This window comes from Cyrtonyx montezumae, unplaced genomic scaffold, assembly GCF_038088225.1.
Source record: "Cyrtonyx montezumae isolate F1298 unplaced genomic scaffold, pur_monq_1.0 scaffold_11, whole genome shotgun sequence".
Classification (NCBI taxonomy): domain Eukaryota; kingdom Metazoa; phylum Chordata; class Aves; order Galliformes; family Odontophoridae; genus Cyrtonyx; species Cyrtonyx montezumae.
In genome coordinates this window covers 11300166-11318470 of record NW_027071837.1, presented here as the reverse complement: position 1 = coordinate 11318470, position 18305 = coordinate 11300166, and the positions used below count along the sequence as shown (strand labels likewise).

Sequence of the window (18305 nt, the reverse complement as noted above, 5' to 3'; positions counted from 1 at the left end):
TCCTGCCTGCTGCTGACTCATATTTTTCAAAATATATCTGGGAAAGAAAACATATGCACATGTGTTTAAATATATTTGTTTCCCCGCATATGTGTAGGTAAATATCCACAAATATCCACAAATGTGTGCAGAAGCCTGCACATGTATGCTCACTGCTGCATGTGCTGTGTGTGCATGAGGATGAGAGGGGACAGCCTGGCATCCACACTGACAACACGTGCTGGAGATGGACTGAACCAGCACCATTTTCTGGGACAAAACACAGCAACTGTTTAACACAGGAAGCGTGGGAGGAGAACCAGAAACCAGGAAGCTATGGGGGAGTGGCAAGAAGCACTGGGAACACATTGCCTGCTACAACTTTCCACCAAATCTGGGCTTTGGGGACTGGATAATGAGCTTAACATCAAGAAAAATAGATGTGGGGCCACTGTGCCAATCTGCAAATGGCAGCAGGTTAAGAATGTCACACTGCCTCAGAGGGGATGGCATCAGTACCTGAGTTCAGCATGAGGAGTGAGCCAGCAGCTCCTGCAGTCTGTACGAGGGTCCCAGCCCTGTTAGTGCATGCCGACACTCAGCTCAGCCCTAAGCATAAGCCAAAGCAGCCAGTCTCCCCTGGCTGAGGGCTCACAAGGCAGTGGTTAGCCTTCCTGGATCTGGTGTCAGTCTGCAGCCTTGTGAGACTGCATTTCTCTGTGCCTCTGTGTACTGTCAATTCCTTAGCAAAGACTTGTGCAAAACCCTGGGTGTCCAGGAGATGGGATCGATCTGCTGCTGGGCGTCAGATGAGATCCATCTACCCTGGGCCAGAAGAGACTGAAAATCCATCCAGGTGTCAGCTGCTGCCCACAAAGCTGCTCTTCTGCAGATGGCAGCCAGCTCAATGCCGTGCTCTCCTGGGATGGAGGAGTGGGTAGAGGCACTGGGCAGACACAGCACCTCTCTAGCTGCATCTCCTCATCCTGCCCTGTATTCAGGCACCATCAGCACTCCCTGCTTTATGCATCTTTGTGTGTGTGCTGTACTGCAGTAACAGACTTCACATTTAATACCCCCATCTACATCACAGCCAGCTGCCATTTGAAGGGCACTTGCTCCTATATTGCAATGTTTTATCTCAATTCCAAACCTGTTCTATAATTGTTTCTTTTTAACTTAATTCCTACAGAACTTCACAAAATACCAAGTGTACCGCACGCCTGAAAGTCTTTGCAACAAACCTTAAAACCAAACATTAAAGATTGATCCTACTTTTCCAAGTTTAAAATAAAATCGACTGAAGCTCAACTAGATAAGAGTTGTATAAAATTAATCAGGATCTGATCAAGCTGAGGAGAAGGAATCTGAGATAGCAAGTCTTTACCAAATTTGGTATCAGCACAGAAACTTCAGTGTAAAACCTATTAAGAAAATCTTGTCAGATATATTAAATATAATACAAGTGAGTGAAAGCATCAAAAACAGCAAGGGGAATATGAAATCCCTTGGGGAAAAAAAAAAAGCCCGTCTTCTGATATTTCTAACAAGATCTTGACTTTTTTTTTTCAAATAAGGCAAGCTCTCTTCTCGTAATTTTTCAATTCCAAGAAGCATTCCCCCCACGCAAAGAGGATCTCTGCTCTGCTCAGAGCCCTCAGAGCCGGCTGGCCGCTCCCCAGCACCTCTGCACCCAGAGCTGCCATCACTCACTCAGCCACCAATCTCACCAGCACTAGCTCCAGCCCCAGAAGAGGTGACAGAAGAGACTTAACTCTTTAAGGACAGACACTCTCAGGCAACTACCTTTGAGTTGAAAGAGGACTGACAGAAATAAAACAATCAGCAATGGCAAGAGAATTTTACCCGGGCACTACTGAGGGTGAGGCAGCTCTCTGGGGCATGTTTTGGGCACTCCAGAACATACCTGCCTGTGTCCCAGATCCCAAATCCTGCTACAGGCAGGACATGCCCCACAAACATGACTGCAGGAAGTAGAAGGAGAGAAGGATGCTGCCTTCCCCACGCGCACAGCCCCGCAGCCTGTGACATGGCAGCATCACACTGAAGCAGCCGAGCTTTAGGGAAGGCTGCTGGATCACTCAGTATGTGTAGGGCAGGGAGAAAATCTAACAACATAATCATCTAGAAATTAACTTCCTATGTAATCTCACCCACTAAAATAATAAGGGCTGGGAATGCCTCACCCCATGCTGTGGCAAATGGGGCAATGCCACTTCTGAGACCACATTACATCTGCGGTCATGGTGCCATCACCCCATAGGCTATTACTGCTACCCTCCTAAAAGGAAAGCAATGGGGCTGCAGAAAGAGTTAATCTCTCAGAGAGTCACAGAAGATTGCAGAGAAAAGCAGCTTGCAGTGTACCCCCTGCTTTACTTAGCCAGAAATGCTGCCTAAAATAGCAACGTAATCCTTGCCAGCTTTCTATACGTTACATTACATGTGGCTCAGCTGATGCAAAAGAAGGGGCAGGCACTAACTCATGAGCCCTTCCATAGGGGCACTGCCAGGCATTCTGTTCCTGGCACCCACTGTGCCCACAGCCCTGGAAACGATGCTCCATTGGAGCGAACCGCTCCCGCACAGCCCACAGGCCGGGCCTGTCCCTGGGGCACTCTCAGGTGGCAGCAGCCAAGGGCCATGGCCACCTGCCCTGCATCACCGAGGATGAAGACAAGGAAGCAGACACACAGCTCCCAGCTCTGGTAACACAGTCCTGCCTCGTGCCTCAGTTTCTCCAGCTCCATCATGGGAACAGAGCTCCCCAGGGTAGCGCAGCCCTACAGAACCGTCTGTAGAACAGCCCAGCCTAACTGTGAGCGTGCTGCTTCCCCACAGCCCTGCTGTGAGCCCCGGCCCTGCTGAGCATGCTGCATAGCACGGCACAGCATGGAGCTTCTTGCCTTCAGCCCAGGTGTGCCCCATGCACGCTGTCAGCGTGGTGCTCCCCCCAGCACAAGGGCAACGCTCCACACAAGCCGCCTGTGGGTGAAAATCATAGGCTGCTGAGGATGATGGCGTGGTCAGAGGCAGCCCAGCTCCTTTAGATGACGGCTCATTTCCAACCAGGGTCAAAAGACATTCAACCATCACCAATTAGAAAAGAAATAAATCACGGTTCCTCCAGCAGCTCTTCCTCCAGAAACCCCTACTTTTAGGCAGAATTAATTTATCAATCACTCTGGCTTGCCACCTCCTGCCGCTCAAACACAGAGTCCCACTGCCCTGCCACCGCCCCAGCAATGCTGTGCAGCACGGGGACAGCACAGACAGGGGACACAACGGCCGTGCTCAGGCCTGATTCAGCCCGGGCACAGTGCTGCGTTCCTTTGGGAAAGGGGAACACAGGGAAGTGCAGGAACGTGCCCATGCCCACACAGTGAACTAACGGCACAACCAGAGTCCTGACAGCAGCTCCTGTGCCACTGCTGCAGCCACCTAACAGACCTGTCCTTTTCGTTACTAATAACGTAGCAGATAACTCTGGTTATTACGTGATCATTAGGCGGTTTTCCTCACGCTTCCCAACATGCGCTCATCGAAGACTCTTTGGTTAAAACTGGAATCAGCGCTCGGTCACAACAGCAGCAGTAGCACTCCGTTCGTGGCTATGCACCGAGCACAGCTGCCACAGCCCCTTCAGGAAGGCACACATGGTGAGAGCAGAGCCGCCCCAACAGATGCACGGAACCCCGAAGCACAGACAGCACAGGCAGGACACGGACATGCAGCAGGCACTGCACACACAGCACCGCGGCTCCCAGCACCACCAGCACAGACAGAGACTGCGAACGACACCAAATGAAACGGACAGCGTGTAAAAGGGGGGCTTAGGCACAAACCAAGACAAGCCAAACAAAACTTACATGGATTTTTGGCAATTTTCCTTCAGACATTATACACAGCAGTTGGGCTGTGTACTGAATACCTGATCCAAAAAGAAATATAACCACATTATGCGAACAGATGGGAGCAGGAACCGGGTGAACATGCAGCACTAATGACATTCATCTACAGGACAAGCAAGCACCTCCACATCCCCACCGCAGGACTCCACCAGGGCTGATCCTCACTCACTACGAAGCGTAAGCAAGTGCCGTGCCGCTGCCATGCCGGAGGTCCGAATGGCAGGGCAGGGATGGGCCATCGAGTCAGAGCCCTCCGAGCTGTCCCGTCCCCCTCTAACTTGTCATGTGAGGTTTAACACAGAGCTGGGAAATAGCCATGGAGGGAGGGAGGGGGGAGCCTTTAAAAATAATGAACGGAAGCTCTCTCGGGGCATTAACATCACAGCGATCGTGGGGCTGGCACGAACCATCCCAACACGGAGCATCCCGACATGGATGCTTTGTTCTGAAGCATCCAAAGAGGGAGAAATGCTGCCTTGCCTGTGCTCAGAAGAGTGCCTGAATCCTGACAGCAGCGGATTGCCGTGCAGGCAATGGACTTTTTATGGACTGTGGGAAGCAGGGTTGCTATGATACAATCAGAGGCATTTTCATGAATCCTGTGGCAAATAACATTGAATCCTGCTTAAGCAGACAAACAGCAAGTCAGCTCTCCCATCACACAGCCTCAGAAACAACAGGAGCAATCGCTGAAAGAGATTTTGTGTGTTATAATTATCACATCTGCATACAAATGCACCATTTTCTTTGGGGCCGTGTTTTCCAGAGGGTCAGCACTTTGATTTCTTTACAGGGACGACTGCTCTTCTCCCTCGGCTCTGAGCTTGAGCGTTCCTGGGAACACGAGGAGCTCGGCGCTGACAAACAGGGGCGAGCTACAGGGCCAGGACCGACCCAAGCAGCCCCACTCACTGCCCATGTCCTCCCACAGAGCTCAGAGGGGAGGAAGGCTGCCCCCCACCTCCATCTGTTACAGCGCACAGATTGCACCACGCGCCGTGCAAAGCGCGGTCACTAGGAGCAGAGGGGTCTACTGCGTGGAACCAGGAACATGGTCACCTCAAAAAGCTGCCAAAGCAGACTGGCCTGGGTTGAGCTGCTCCTGAGGAGTACAGCAAGACAGAGCTGCTCACCTCGCTAACTGCTCTGCTCAACGGGGCTGTTTGAGGCTCAGCTGCAGGCTCAGGGAATGCTGAACTGCAAAACTACCAAAATGGGGATGGAGCAGGTGGCTAAAGGCCCGTTGGAAAAGGTGGACCCTGAGGAATGCAGACGGGAAAAAGATCTAACTAAATGTAGCAAAAACCCAGCCCTTGCTCAATTTCTGTGCTCATTTCCTCTCTTTCTTCCTACAGCCCAACGGGATGCCCAGCACAGCACTGCTAAAACAACACTCAAAGTCTTCTACATCAAACTCGCAAGGTGCTCTGCACAAACCTGACTTTCTTTGATCCTACCAACCTTTGGAAGAGCAAAAGCCCAGAAAGTTGTACTAAAATTACACCGGTCTCCTTTAACCATGTTCCATTATAGAAAAAATAAACAAGTTTGCAGCAACCCTTGTCCCGTGACTGATATCTCTGTCCCTTCTCATGCACCCAAAGCCCCATGTCCCCCAGCCCCATGCCATGTCCACACAGGGACCAGGAGGTCCATCACACCAGAACATATCAGCCACACACTCACACTGCCCGCTCCGCATCAAGAAATACACCAGCACGGACTGGAAAATCCCAGCAGGTACTGAGCATTCCTCGTAGAAATCTTATTGAAAGGTAAACCTTGATGCCAAAGCTCTAGCAGCAAGGAAAATCAACATTCAGACACAGTTGCCTCCCATTTTTAACTCACTGGGTTTTGTTTTTTTTTTTGCTATTTTTCTTCCCCTCATTTTTTTTTTACCTTTGCTCCCCCAAATTGTTTAGAATTGTTTCACCAGGAGAGTTATTTTGGCTGCTATTCGACTGGTTCCCTCTCCTTGGTGATCTTTGCTCCTTCACAGTATTTTCAAGAGGTTCTGCAACCTATAAAAGTAATAGCATCACCTAGCTAACAGAAAAATAAAGCTGACTGGAGCTGTTTAACAAGCCAAACCATGCTCAGTATCCAAATGACTTTTCCTAGGGATGGTCACTCGGTCTATCGGGGTGAGAAGCAGATCCCTCTCCCACAGGTAGCTCCCAGGGCGAGGATGCAGAGCCAGCAGGCACCGAGCAGCAGTGCAGTGCCACGGGGTTTGGCATCGCTGGCCATTACATGGGGCTGCTGCCATCACACTCCTCTGTCAGCTCAGCCAGCCAAATGTTACCACTCTGAAATCAGGGCATTTTTTTTCCTCTTATTTACAGCTGAAGACAGTTTCAGAGCCGCAAACTTAACAACATTTCACTCCATGTCCGATCGTGCCACCAGCCAAAAACAACTCTGCTCCCAACTCACTCTACCTCTGCATTCAACCCACAGCACCACTCACATGGGAATGGCTGGCAGCCCCCATCTGTAAGCCCCATCCGCGCCTTTATTAATCAATTACTTCTATTTTTTTTTCCCCTGGATCACCAGAGGATATCAGATAAATAATACGGCTGGAGGTGGCACCAACTGGTTAATTATCAAAGCAAAATAATTCCAGTGAACGCTATCAAGAGATCTAAACATTTGCAAACTACGATTTCCTAATTTTTGGAGCAATTCTCATTTTTGAAAGGGGAAAATATATTTAAAAAATAAAAATAAAAAAACAACTCCACCAGATTTCTAACAGAACAGTTCTGAAATACAGAGGCGTATTTCCAAGAAAGAATACATTGCTCTTTTCAGCCATCCCCTTCAAATCCTCACTGACTTAACCACACTGGAACTGGAGCCTGCAGCTGTAAACATTGCCATTTAGGACCAGACATCTCCCACCACACAGACCTCTCGCTGGTGGACACCTATTCAGCAAGCCTACAATATGCAGCTCTGCACTTCATTTTCAAGAGAATCAATGTAAATAAAGTCACGCAAAACAGCCCATCTCGAAATCTCGTTATCCTCAAGGTGGACAAAGATTTTCCCTACATATATTACCAAAAATATATACCTTCAGTATAAATACACAGGCGTTAAAGAAAGCTAAATGAGATTTCAAGAGAAATCAAAGCCAACCCATCCCCTCCGAGTCTGCTGCTTTCGCAAAGAAAAACAAAGCATGCATCCCTGGATATTCCTCCTTCTCAATCAGCAAGATATAAAGCACATACAGACAGAAAAAGCCAAGCAGGTTACATTCAGTCCCTCTCGCATCTCTTAAGAAAGGCACTAGGCTAAATTGGTGTGGACATAGAATTTGGAGGCTTTTGGGTCGAATACTGAGAAATCAAGTCAGATCATCAAGGCAACACAGATAAATAAAGACATTTGGGTTTTTCCCCCTCTTTTGTGGCTGAATGTTATTTTAGCAAAGATTTAATCCTTTAATAGGATTTCTCATCCCCCCTCTCCCCCCTTAAAAACATCCAGAGCTCAATCCAATTGCAGGCAGCACCTCTCACCTGGCAGCTACATGGTTACTCTCACAGACATTCACATTAACTGCTTGCTGGAAATTTCGAACAAAATGTCTCATTATTAACTCGAGTCAGTATTTTAAAGGAAGCACAATAACACAGCCCATGCTGATTACAGAACAGATATTTTCACTCTGCTCCTAACTAAATACGTACAGCTCTGTCTCTCTAGCACAGTACGACACAGGAACGGATGACTGCTATTATTTATCACATTTAAAACCCAGGCAAAAGCAGCTACACTTACAGGCATACTTAAAGACAAGACATGACAAAAGATTTAGGGAGAGATAATATACCAACGTCATACATATCACAGCGAGGCCATGTTGAAGCTCAATGCGTTCCCCCCTCAGTAAGAATCTCTCTTTCTCTCTCTCTCTCTCTCTCCTTTCTCTCTCTCTCCCGCTCTTGCTCTCTTGTTGAATTGCTAGTGGTAGTAGTAGCCCCCAACAGCTCAGGAGAAAAAATCCATTTAACGAGTGCCCAGGAAGAACATGAGTATGACATTCACAAGCAATAGCACCACAATCACTGCAAAAACGACCACCGTTTGAACATCCAAGGTCATGGTGCAATGCAGAACACTGTAGTGTTCAAGATGTGGGGCTGGCAGATTTGGAGAAGTCAACCTCTGCTCTGTAAGACTGTCCATACATCCACCATGCTAGAATAAAGGAGAAAACTGTTCCCGGTTTGGTTTGCTCAGAACGGTTTGTGGTCTGCTTTCAGTTTATCCCCCTAGCTGCTGTCTCTAGCTCATTCTGGAGCCCGCTAAGTGAAGCATCATCACAACCAGGGAGCACTAGACGCAAAATCCTTCCTTTAGGAAAGCGAGCGAGCGCTGTCTGCAAGCTTCTCTCTCTCTCTTCCCCCCTCTCTCCCGGTCTCTCTCTCTCGCTGGCTGCCTTGCTTTTTAATTCGTCAAGCCAGTGCAGATAAGAAGCTTGTGTGAGTATGACAGCTCTGCAAGCTGCTGTGGCTGCATCTCGGTGCGAGGCGGACCCTTGCGCATACAAATCAGCGCCGGTGACCAGGCAGGGAAGGGATCCTGGCTGTCAGTCAAACGCAAAAGGAAGCGCTGGCTCCATAAATACGCGCATCTTCCGCCCGCCGCAGCAACGAGCGCCGTGCCGGCACGTCTGCCTCTCCGTCCGGCGCTTGGGGAAGCAGAGACGCGTTGGGATGGCAGCGCTGGGCTCCACGAAGGCGGCTCCGGGCTCTGTGCGCAGCGCAGATGCCGTTCCCCGCTGTCGCGGTACGCGGGGACACCGCTGCCCGGCTGCTACGCGCAGCGCTCCGGGGCACGCGGGGGGAGAGCAGCGCGGAGAGGCAGCGCTGCCGGGAGCACCGCGGGTATGGGAGCGGGAGGGGAAAGGGGGAACCAAGCAGCCGCAATAACAACCAGGCAGCCCCTCCGAACGTGGAAATTCACCGTGAGCCCGGGAAGTGGGAAAGGGGCAGGGAAATTACTTTTGAGCCCTGGGCGATCTTATTGTGTACGTGTTGCTTACTGCCTCTCATCAGCACTGCACTGTTTTCTCCGTCCTAAACATTACACTGCATTCTGATTCTAGAGACAGTGCTGTATAAAAGAGAAGCAGAGCGCGGGGGGATCTTTATTCCTCCTACAGCAGCCAGAAATGCCAATTCCTACATCAGCGTTTATGGCCCAGATGCCGGTTGCCATCCCAGAGCTCATATCCCAGACCCAACAGTCACCTCGGAACGGCATCACACGTGCTCACACAAGAAGTGCTCAGCTGGAAAAAGCAAATGATTTTACAGGCAAAGACAAATATAGAAATGTTGCCAATGCACATGCATGCACGCTGAGCTGCGTGGAGGCCGAGCAGCAGCGCGTTCCAGGATAGCTGCTCCGCACAGCACACCCGGGGCGCGCAGGCAGGCACCAGGCCAAGGGGCACCGAGCCCTCAAGTTCGTGCTCCAACAGTGAGAGTGGAGGAGGACTTGGATGTTATAAACCTGAGCAGCCATTGCCTGGAGTTGGCATACCGCAGTGTCATATAGCATTTCTTCCCATCACAGCACCCTTGGGATAAGTGGGGGGGGTTCATCTCACCCCTCCCCTTCTTTGTGCGAGACTTGGAAGCCAAAGGCAGAGAGGCTTCTCTCTCACACAGAGACTGAAGCATCGTGCTGTGTCCAGATAGAGCATCTTCTACTCATGAGAGCAGTGAAAGAAGATCTTTCACTCTTCCAAACAGCAACTTTAGAACCACCCCAGGCAGGCAGGCAGCTGCCCCATTAACAAGTGCTTGGCTGGGCCCAGGTGAGCGATGCGATGCGCTGCAGCAGCACCTGCATCCTCCAGCATGCCTGCATTTTTAGGAGAGTTTGCCTAATGCAATTTTAGACTAATTGGAACAGCAACCATATTGCAGATGTGGTACATTTGTTGTAGCCACCATCCCTTCCCAAGACAAAGTCCAAGTCTGAATTCCCACAAACACAGAAAATCTCATCTCCTGCCTTGCCCTGTGCCATTTATGTCTGCTCAAGCCCAAGACGAGAGAGCGCAGCCGGTGGGGCTTCCAGACAGACCCCTCTGTGCTTCTGCACATAGCTCGGGGGTGAGGAGGAAAACGGGGAAGGTAAAAGCAGCTGGGGCCTAGGAACCATCCAGAAAAACAGCGCAGCAGCCACCACACATGCTCAATAGCTACTTCCGTAGCCGAAAAAGAGGATTTCATTCGGAGCAATGTGCCTGGCAGGTCTCTGGCAGTCATTCTGCAAGCTCTGAGCCACTCACAGCAGAGGGGAGGGCAAACAGAGGCTCCGAGGCCGGCCCCTGCCTGCAGCCCCGGCGGCCGCAAGCAGGAGGGTCCCCCCAGTCCCACCCCACGGCCGCTCGTGCGGCAGCTGCAGTGTGTGACGGTGGCTGTGCAGCCCAAACATCGCGCACAGATGTGCCGGGTACCCCACGATATGCAAATGTAAGTGTAGGGCTCTTGGGAAAATTGGGTACGTAACAGCAACCAAGGTTGATCAGCGCAAATAGATGAACTGCATACAGGCTCCTATTTAAATTATTCAAAGTATTCCCAGTTGGTACTTGCTGCCTTATGTAATTTCCCATGCCTTCTGCGTGCACTAAATGTTAATTTTAATAGGGAAATAGAAGATACTTTCTCTTGGAAGCCATACTGAAAATAACACCTACACATCAGGGGTTTATATAAAACCACCCTGAAGTTTAACTTCACATAATGCTTTCTGGAAAGTTTGGTCTAATTTTCTGTATAGAATTAAACTAAAGAACAGAAAGACAAGGCATGTAGCAGTTACATAAAACACTGCCTTCCCTCACAGCACAGCACATGCCCTGACATTACAGCAGCTGTCAGGGGCATAATTTGTAATGCAAGACCAGCAGCGGCTGCTTCTGTATAAGAAAGCAGTTCTGAACTTCAGCAGCCCCCAGCAGGCACATCTAGAAGGAAGGAGCCACGGCTTCCACTAATACATCACACACAGAGATGCAAATATACATCTGTATATGCACATAGGGAGAGAGTATTCTGGACTCCCAGATAACAGCCAAAGCAGAAGGACCGTCCTCGTAACATTAATTACAGTAGCAGTAATTTTGAGGCATGCCTCTGAAGCAGGTGATGCCAAATCTTCATCCCTTGTGTGTGTAATACTTGACACAGCCATGTGACCACGACTCCCTCCAATGGATGTCTCCAGCAATTAGCACAACCCACTATCAGCTAACCAAATGCGGCTGTAAATCAGGAGCAAAGATTTGTTATCTGAATGTTTAAAGGTCCTATATTCACCTCCCACATAGGTACACCATCTCCACATGAGCTGGCAGGATGGTCCAGGGGCGGCTGGAAGGAGCGCAGGGTTTCAGCTTCAGCTCCCTGCTCTGCCATAGATCCTCTGCACAGATTAACAGCCTACACTGCAGTCTTGGATATGCAGAGGCACCTGTGCTTTACTAACACATCAGCTCCATCTTCCACTAATTGCACAAACAGAGCACTTACACCCACAACTCCAGCACAAATACAGTCAATTACACTGATGCAGCTGCAGGGAGGCAGCAGGGCTGAGAACCCCAGTTCTGCCAGACAAAGAGAACATGCTCAGCGGTCAGCCAAAGGAGATGATCCTTTCGGAGAACCCAGAAAAATGTCAGGTAGATCCCAGAGTGGGAATAAAAATGGTAAAACAGCTACCAGCAATCTTAGGTTGTAAGCAGCTTCAGTTGTCTCTTCATGTTACTTTTTGAGCATGAGCCCCATCACAGACATACACGGTACCACAAAAGAAGTTTAAACCCAGCATTTACATTAATAATACTGCCTGTGAAGAGGAACAAGCAGCAGTGGGACGAACGGATGGGTGAGCAGGAGAGGTAAAGCTGCTTCTCTGCTCTTCAGTCTCATCTACTGGTGCTTACCAGCTGCTGCCTACTGCATCAGCACTGAGGTGGGGCCCCAGCCCTCAGCTCTATTAAGAGATTAAAAGACCACCAGAGTCATTGTTTTTTTTCTAAATGTAGTCAGGAAGTTTAGAGTTTCACAGATTAAAGGCTAGTGGGACTAGAATTTGCTAAAATTTCCAAAAAGGAGGTTTTCTTAAACTGGAAGCTGCCTCTTTTTCCTCTCTTCACTGCAAGCAGACATGGCTGAGGCAGAGCACCCATCTCCATCCTTTGGTCGGAAGGGAGGTGAGGGCTATGCCCAAGGGAAACTTTGGGAAATTCCTCAAGAAATCCCATCATTTTATATTTTTATGGACTGACCTTACTGGAAACTCGCAAGCACTTAACATTCCTTACCCAAAGTGAGTGGCACACAAAATGGATGAATAACTGTAAAGTTGGGGCATGAATTTTGGTGGTCAAATTTACCTTTTTCCATCCACTCACTGTTCCTTGCCTTTCCAATGCGTCTTGCAAATGCCAGGGTTCCCCACTTGTGACTTTCTTCCAGTAACTTTCCCTACTTTTTTCTTCTACCATTCTTCCTTCTCCTTGCTTTACACACCTCCCTTAAAAGTTTCCCCTTCACCTTGTCCTCTGATCTAGTCCTCCCTCCCTCAGCAGCCTGTGTCCTCAACCAGAGAGAAACAACAAAGCGAAGCAGCAGGTGACAGTGACAAGCTCAGCCTCCTCCAACATCTTCCCTGCTAACTGCATAACACACTTTAGCAAATTCATAGAATAGCTAGACAAGCAAATGATTCACGTACAGGACCAGTATGAAACACTATTACAGAAACAAAATGGGGAAAGGAGAGGTGGGCAGTGATAAGTTGATGATCCCAAAAGCTGCAGGGCATAAAATAGACTTCAGAAGAATTGCTGCAGCAGAAAAGGCTGAGAGTCTGCAAAGCAGAGAAAGGGGAGAGAAAGCAGATATGGAACATGGCAGAGCATGACCCATGAAACAAGCAGCTCTCACAACAAGGCTAAGAGTGCTGGAAAAGAGAGTAAGTTAAGTTTCTAAGCCCACTTTTGCAGTGTTTAGAGAATGCAGTGCACTGCTGGAGGCTGAGTAGGCTGTGCTGCTTAACCTACATGACCAACTGGCCAGGAGCATTACACAAAGCTCAGAGGCTACAGGGATGGACTTGAGCATCTCTGGGTCACTGCTCTAAGTATTCCATGAAAACAAAACCCAAGAATTTCACCAAAGGATGGGAAGCACGACACTGAACTTCAGTGCTTGACCTTGGTAGATATATTACACACACAAACATACAGAGCTCGGGCAAGCTGCAGCAGACAAACTCATTCCCATTCTTTACCAGTTCTAACTCCATCACAGAAAACAAAAAGTGCTATACAACACAATTATTTCCCCAGCGTAGAGGTTGATTTATATTCAGCCATTTCAGTTAATACTAAGAGAGAGACAACAATCTAAGGTAGGACAGAGTAGGTGTGAAGTACATGTGCACCAGCCCTGAGTAACTGTTCTCTTGAAAGCTAATGGTGTTCCAGATGAACAAGACTTAAACCTGTGAGCAAAGGGCAGTAGTGCCATGTCAGATACCAACCAAGGTTGGCTCTGGACCACATCTGGAGACATCAGTTGGTGGTGGTTCCTTCTACAAACTGATCCAGTCTCTCAGCAGATTGTGTCCTTTTCTCTGTTGAAGAATTAAAGCACTTCCATCACGTTGCTGAAAGCCACGTATGTCACTGTGATCTTGTAAGGGACCCAGAGGCACATGCGTACAACTGCAAGGCTGTATCCCAGCAGTGGCTGTGCCACCACAGGGGTTGATGTGCTGATATCATCAGGTTTCAGAGCTTTCGTAATGCCATGCAAATCAAAGCTCAGATGGCATGGGGAGAGAGCCTGTCAGGGGAGTTGATCCCATTGGGTTTGTCTGAATTCCAGTGAGAAAGAGAAGACTATTTTTAAGATTATTTGAAGTTAAAACGTTAAGAAAGACTGAAATCTCATGCCGCTGGCAATCACGTGGCATGTGGCAAGTGGCAATCATGTGGCAAGTGCTTTCACTTCTACATACATCTGCTCCATATCCCACCCTGTACCCTACAAGCATCTTCAGACACTGTTACAGGAAAAGAAAAAAAGGAAAAAAACTTTAAATCCAACAGAAATTGGGCAAAGTAGCATCAGTTACCCTGGCCACAGAAAAATACTTCAGGGACTGAGAAAGCTCAGTTTAGAAGATGACCTGTCACATTCATTCACTTTAACCTTACATAAGCTCAATTTTGTCTGAAAAACTGGCGCAGAAAAATGCATACACATTTACTGCTACAGTTTACATTTCAGGCTCATGGGCTTGCAGTTGAGCTCATAAATGAGACTAACAGGACCAAACTGCAGAAAAACCCAAGACAAGCTCCCTTCTTCCAGTCATCACCCACTAACAACAACTACACTAAATCAAGGGCCAACATCCTCAGTGGTCCCTGAGAAGCACAGAAGGTAAAGAACTCTCTTCCCCATGAAAATCAAAGGCTGCATTTTAGCTTTGACACAACACTGAGAGATCCTTTGAAACCCAACACACCACATTAACCACGCAGCTACAAAGCAACTCTAATGGAGTATTCTTGTCTGCCTGAGTCTGCAGAGGTCCAGCAAGTAGGCAGTGTAGGAGCTGGGCAGCGTGGAAACAGTATGACCCATGATGCACGTACCAAACAGCCACATCAGAAACTACACAGAGGATAGGGCAGAAAAGTTTTCAGTTCTGCTCTGTGCCTTTATTGACTAGCCTTAACAAAAGCATGGGTTTAATGAAGACTCTGCTGTACAGGGACTCATACCATCATCATCACTGCCTACAGGCATGGCTGTGTCAGACCCCACCCCAGTATACCATAAGGAATAAAAGGCTCATGAACTTGAGAGTCGAGACACAGTACACTCCTTAGGACTTTTCAGCTTTTTACTGCAGCAAGTTATCCACCAGGTATGTATTAGGGAAGCAGAGCCCAGTCCTGTGACTTAGTGAGCATCACAACTCAATGCTGTGATGGAGCAGAAGCTGTGGCCCTGCTTCATGCAAGCAGGATGGGGATGAACAGGGATCACTTCCAGCTCCTCGCAGCCCTCCTCATCCCCCTTCTCCAACACTGTCAGCTTTAGCCACAACAGATAGCTCCTTGTCAGCATATTGGGAAAAGAAAAAAAACATCTGATTAAGAGTCTGACCCATGGGTCTCATCTTCTTCACACAAATTAACCTAGAGCTTTAAATGTTTTGCATATGAAACATCTTCTCCCCGTCACTCTGCCTCCTAGACAAAAAAGAGAGGGAACAGCCTACTGAATCTGGCACTCAAGTGATGAAGAAAACACAAGACAGCCAAATGAAGTCAGAATTCCAGCTGAGGATCAGTAGATGTATAAATAGAATGTAAAACACTCATTTTTATCTACCATAATATTAGCATTAAATTAAAAAAAAAAAGTTTACAGCTTTTCTTTAATTTTTCCAAGTTAGACAGATGAATGGCAATCGGCTTTCAGTTCCTCTTCCAGCCCAGCTCTGCAGGATGGCTTGCAGCAAGAGCCTGCAGGCTGTAGCCCTGTGGTGCTGCACAAAGCCCTCCAGGAGCAACCAGCCCTGCCTCGCTGCCCACTGCTCCTGACAATGTGAGACTGCAGCAAGCCAAAGGGATGCTCGCTGGGCAGGATCACACAGACAAACCTGCCTGCAGAGGACACGGGGTTAGCACAGCAGGCACAGAAAGGAACCTGGTGTTGCCTTGGCTTCTACAAGAAGCACAAATTGCACTCCTGACTCACAGTGCCAGCATCGAGGTGTAGCAGGAAAGTGACGAGGTTCCCCATGCTACCCTGACCTGGCGTTGCAGGGGCTTTGAGAGCTTAAGTCTACAACCTGAAAATAATCACGGTAGACAAGGTGCAGTTGAATTGTTGGAACGATATGACCTTGGGTTAAATCCAAGGAATCCCATAGCATGGCAGATCTGGGAAACAGAAGGTGAGATCCCATCTGAACAGATTTGAGAACAAAAGCAATGCTCTGGGTTCAGTGAGAGCTAACTGGTGCTGCAGAACAACGACTGAACTTCTCACCCACTTACTGGAACAGGCATCAGGGACTTCACAGCCTGAAAGTGGCTCCTGGTCATTGCAACTCCTGCAGTTCTCTAACAACTCCTTCTCGCATTACATAATACGAAGAGTTATTTATTTTTTGATAAGATGCCTTTTCATAACAATAGAAAGTATTGGAGACTGAGATAACTTGATGAATTTTTCCTATTATCTAAGAGCTTAGTCACTCAGGGAATTAGTCATGTTCAAAATAACAGCCAGGCTCAAAGAGATTCAGAGCAACCGTTCTGGAGCAGAAGCAGCTAATGTCATAAATACATTAAGATGTTAGCTTGAAGCATTTCAGAGATTTTTCAAGAAGTCTTTAAAAAGAAAAAAAGGTTGTATATGAAGAAAGCAGGTTCTCAGCAGTTAAAAACCCACTGTAGCTTACAAAACCTGCTGTGCTCAAACACCAAAGTCCACAGGAGGGACAGATGGACATGGTGACTGCCTTGCACATGTGGCTTTGCAGCCAGCACATCCTGTTTGGTGCTCTATGAAATACTGCTTTGTATTTCCATGGCACTTCCGAGGCAATGGCCTCACAGGGTTTTCCAGACATCCCTGATGAATCAGTGAGGTACCTCAGAAGGCAGAGAAGTTGGCGTCACATCTACTATCCAGCAGGTAGCAAATGGGACCAAGACTGTACATGGGACCAGGCCTTCTCCTCACCTTGGGACTGACACAAAGGCCAGCATGTATCCAGGGGTTCTGCGATTGGTTTCATTTAGTGAAGCATCCACTCCTTCACTAGGATGTTCACTGTGCACTCTTACAGCAATGCCAGCGGAGGGCTACAACTGGAAGATTAAAGAAGCCCCAAACTGGAAGTGAAATGTAAAACAGAAACCACATAGTTGAGAAAAAGATCCCCCAGAGAGATGCACTTGCTACTACTGACGTTAGCCTTTGGGAGCTAAATGACATTGCAGCACACTTTAACTTCTACAGTGTGTGCAGAGCTCTTTCAACCCAAATATCAACCTTCAGTGACAACAGATCCCAGGAGGAATGGGAACAAACTTCCACAAAAAAAGCTGTCCTCTATGGAAAAAGGACCTCCTTGCTTAGGCTGCAGAGCACTAACCTCTGCACGACACACAACCTGCCCAGCAGGTCATGCAGTTTCCCTGGGTGCACCTCTGCCAAGTGCTTGGAGCTGCAGGCTGTGCATCTGCAGTTCCCTCCTGTCTCTATGGGAGCACAGGGTGCTCTGGGACTCTGCAGTCCTCTTCTTCCTGAATGCCTGCAGACCAAAAGACCCCTTTTCTCCTGCCTGCCATCCACAGCTGCATTTGTTTATCCTAGGCTTAAACTGCTTTCTTCCCCTCTTTTCCTGACTTCACATTGAGCTTTCCAGGATTAAGCAGAAAGACTCTCTGCACTACATATAATATCCCTTGATTTGCAGACTGACAAGCAGAGAAGAACCAGGGAGGAAAAACGTAAGAAAGTTTCCTGGCTGCTGGGCTGCCCTGCTCACAGACATCTTCATGGCTTCCAGTATTCGGCACTTTTGTGCACGGAGTTCTTTCCCAACATACTTCAAGTTGTGAGGATTTACAATAGTTTACATTTTGTTTCTGACAGCAATGTAAAATGTCAACAGCAGATGGATTTAAAATGTTCAAACAACAATGAACTGTAAAAATACAGCCAGAAAAAAACAAAAGGTCCTCTATCTATTGAAGCTGATGGCTGCACTCACCTTGGCTTTCTGGAGCACAACGTTTAGGTATAGATTTCGTCCCTATGTGAAGAAATAAGGATGGAGAGACAAGTTCACATTTCTTTTTAAAAATACGTACGAAGGCTTGGGAAAAAAACTCTGCCCTCTTCACATAAAAATCCATTCCAGAAAAGACTTATGCCGTGACTTAAACCAATTCATTTGATTACCAGGGTGGATCAATACTCTCTGTGAAGAAGGCCCAACCAGAGAGAGAATCATTGTACTAACGACCCTGATCAGATATGTAGATTTATTCTCCTCACTACCAATGACAATTAGTTTCATCTTTCAGGGTTAAAAACAGATACTAGCAGAGTTTAGCAACTTAGTACCAATGAAGCATGTAAAATACCCTCATGGGATGCTAGCATAATTGGCAAAAGATTAATTGTTCAAAAAATGGAAAGCAGCACACGCAAAGGAGAAGAAAACAGCTCCGACAGAGCAACATTATGGAATAATAGCTAGGTTTAAGGCTAATTTAGAAATAAAGAACCACCTGCCATGAGAACA

General features: G+C 47.9%; 2 protein-coding genes across 6 annotated transcripts in view; both read right to left on the bottom strand.

Annotated features, from left to right (window-relative positions):
* ARHGEF9 (Cdc42 guanine nucleotide exchange factor 9) overlaps positions 1-18305 on the bottom strand; it is a 157476-nt gene that overhangs the window by 93744 nt on the left and 45427 nt on the right. Inside the window, exon 1 of one of the 5 annotated variants that reach the window (XM_065729585.1) lies at positions 7773-7860. The exons of 2 other annotated variants lie outside the window; for them this stretch is intronic. Coding sequence is in view for 2 of the 3 variants with exons in the window: in XM_065729583.1 (XP_065585655.1) it covers positions 7766-7774 (9 nt within the window). In the remaining variant the exon portion in view is untranslated. Of the gene's footprint in view, positions 1-7761; positions 7861-18305 lie in introns of those variants that run through there. 2 more of the 5 variants (XM_065729583.1, XM_065729584.1) reach the window with 2 other exon arrangements.
* Positions 7938-8466, bottom strand: LOC136044345 (uncharacterized). Its single transcript, XM_065729619.1, has one exon. The coding sequence runs from the start codon at positions 8115-8117 to the stop codon at positions 7938-7940; it is 180 nt and encodes a 59-aa protein (XP_065585691.1). The 5' UTR covers positions 8118-8466.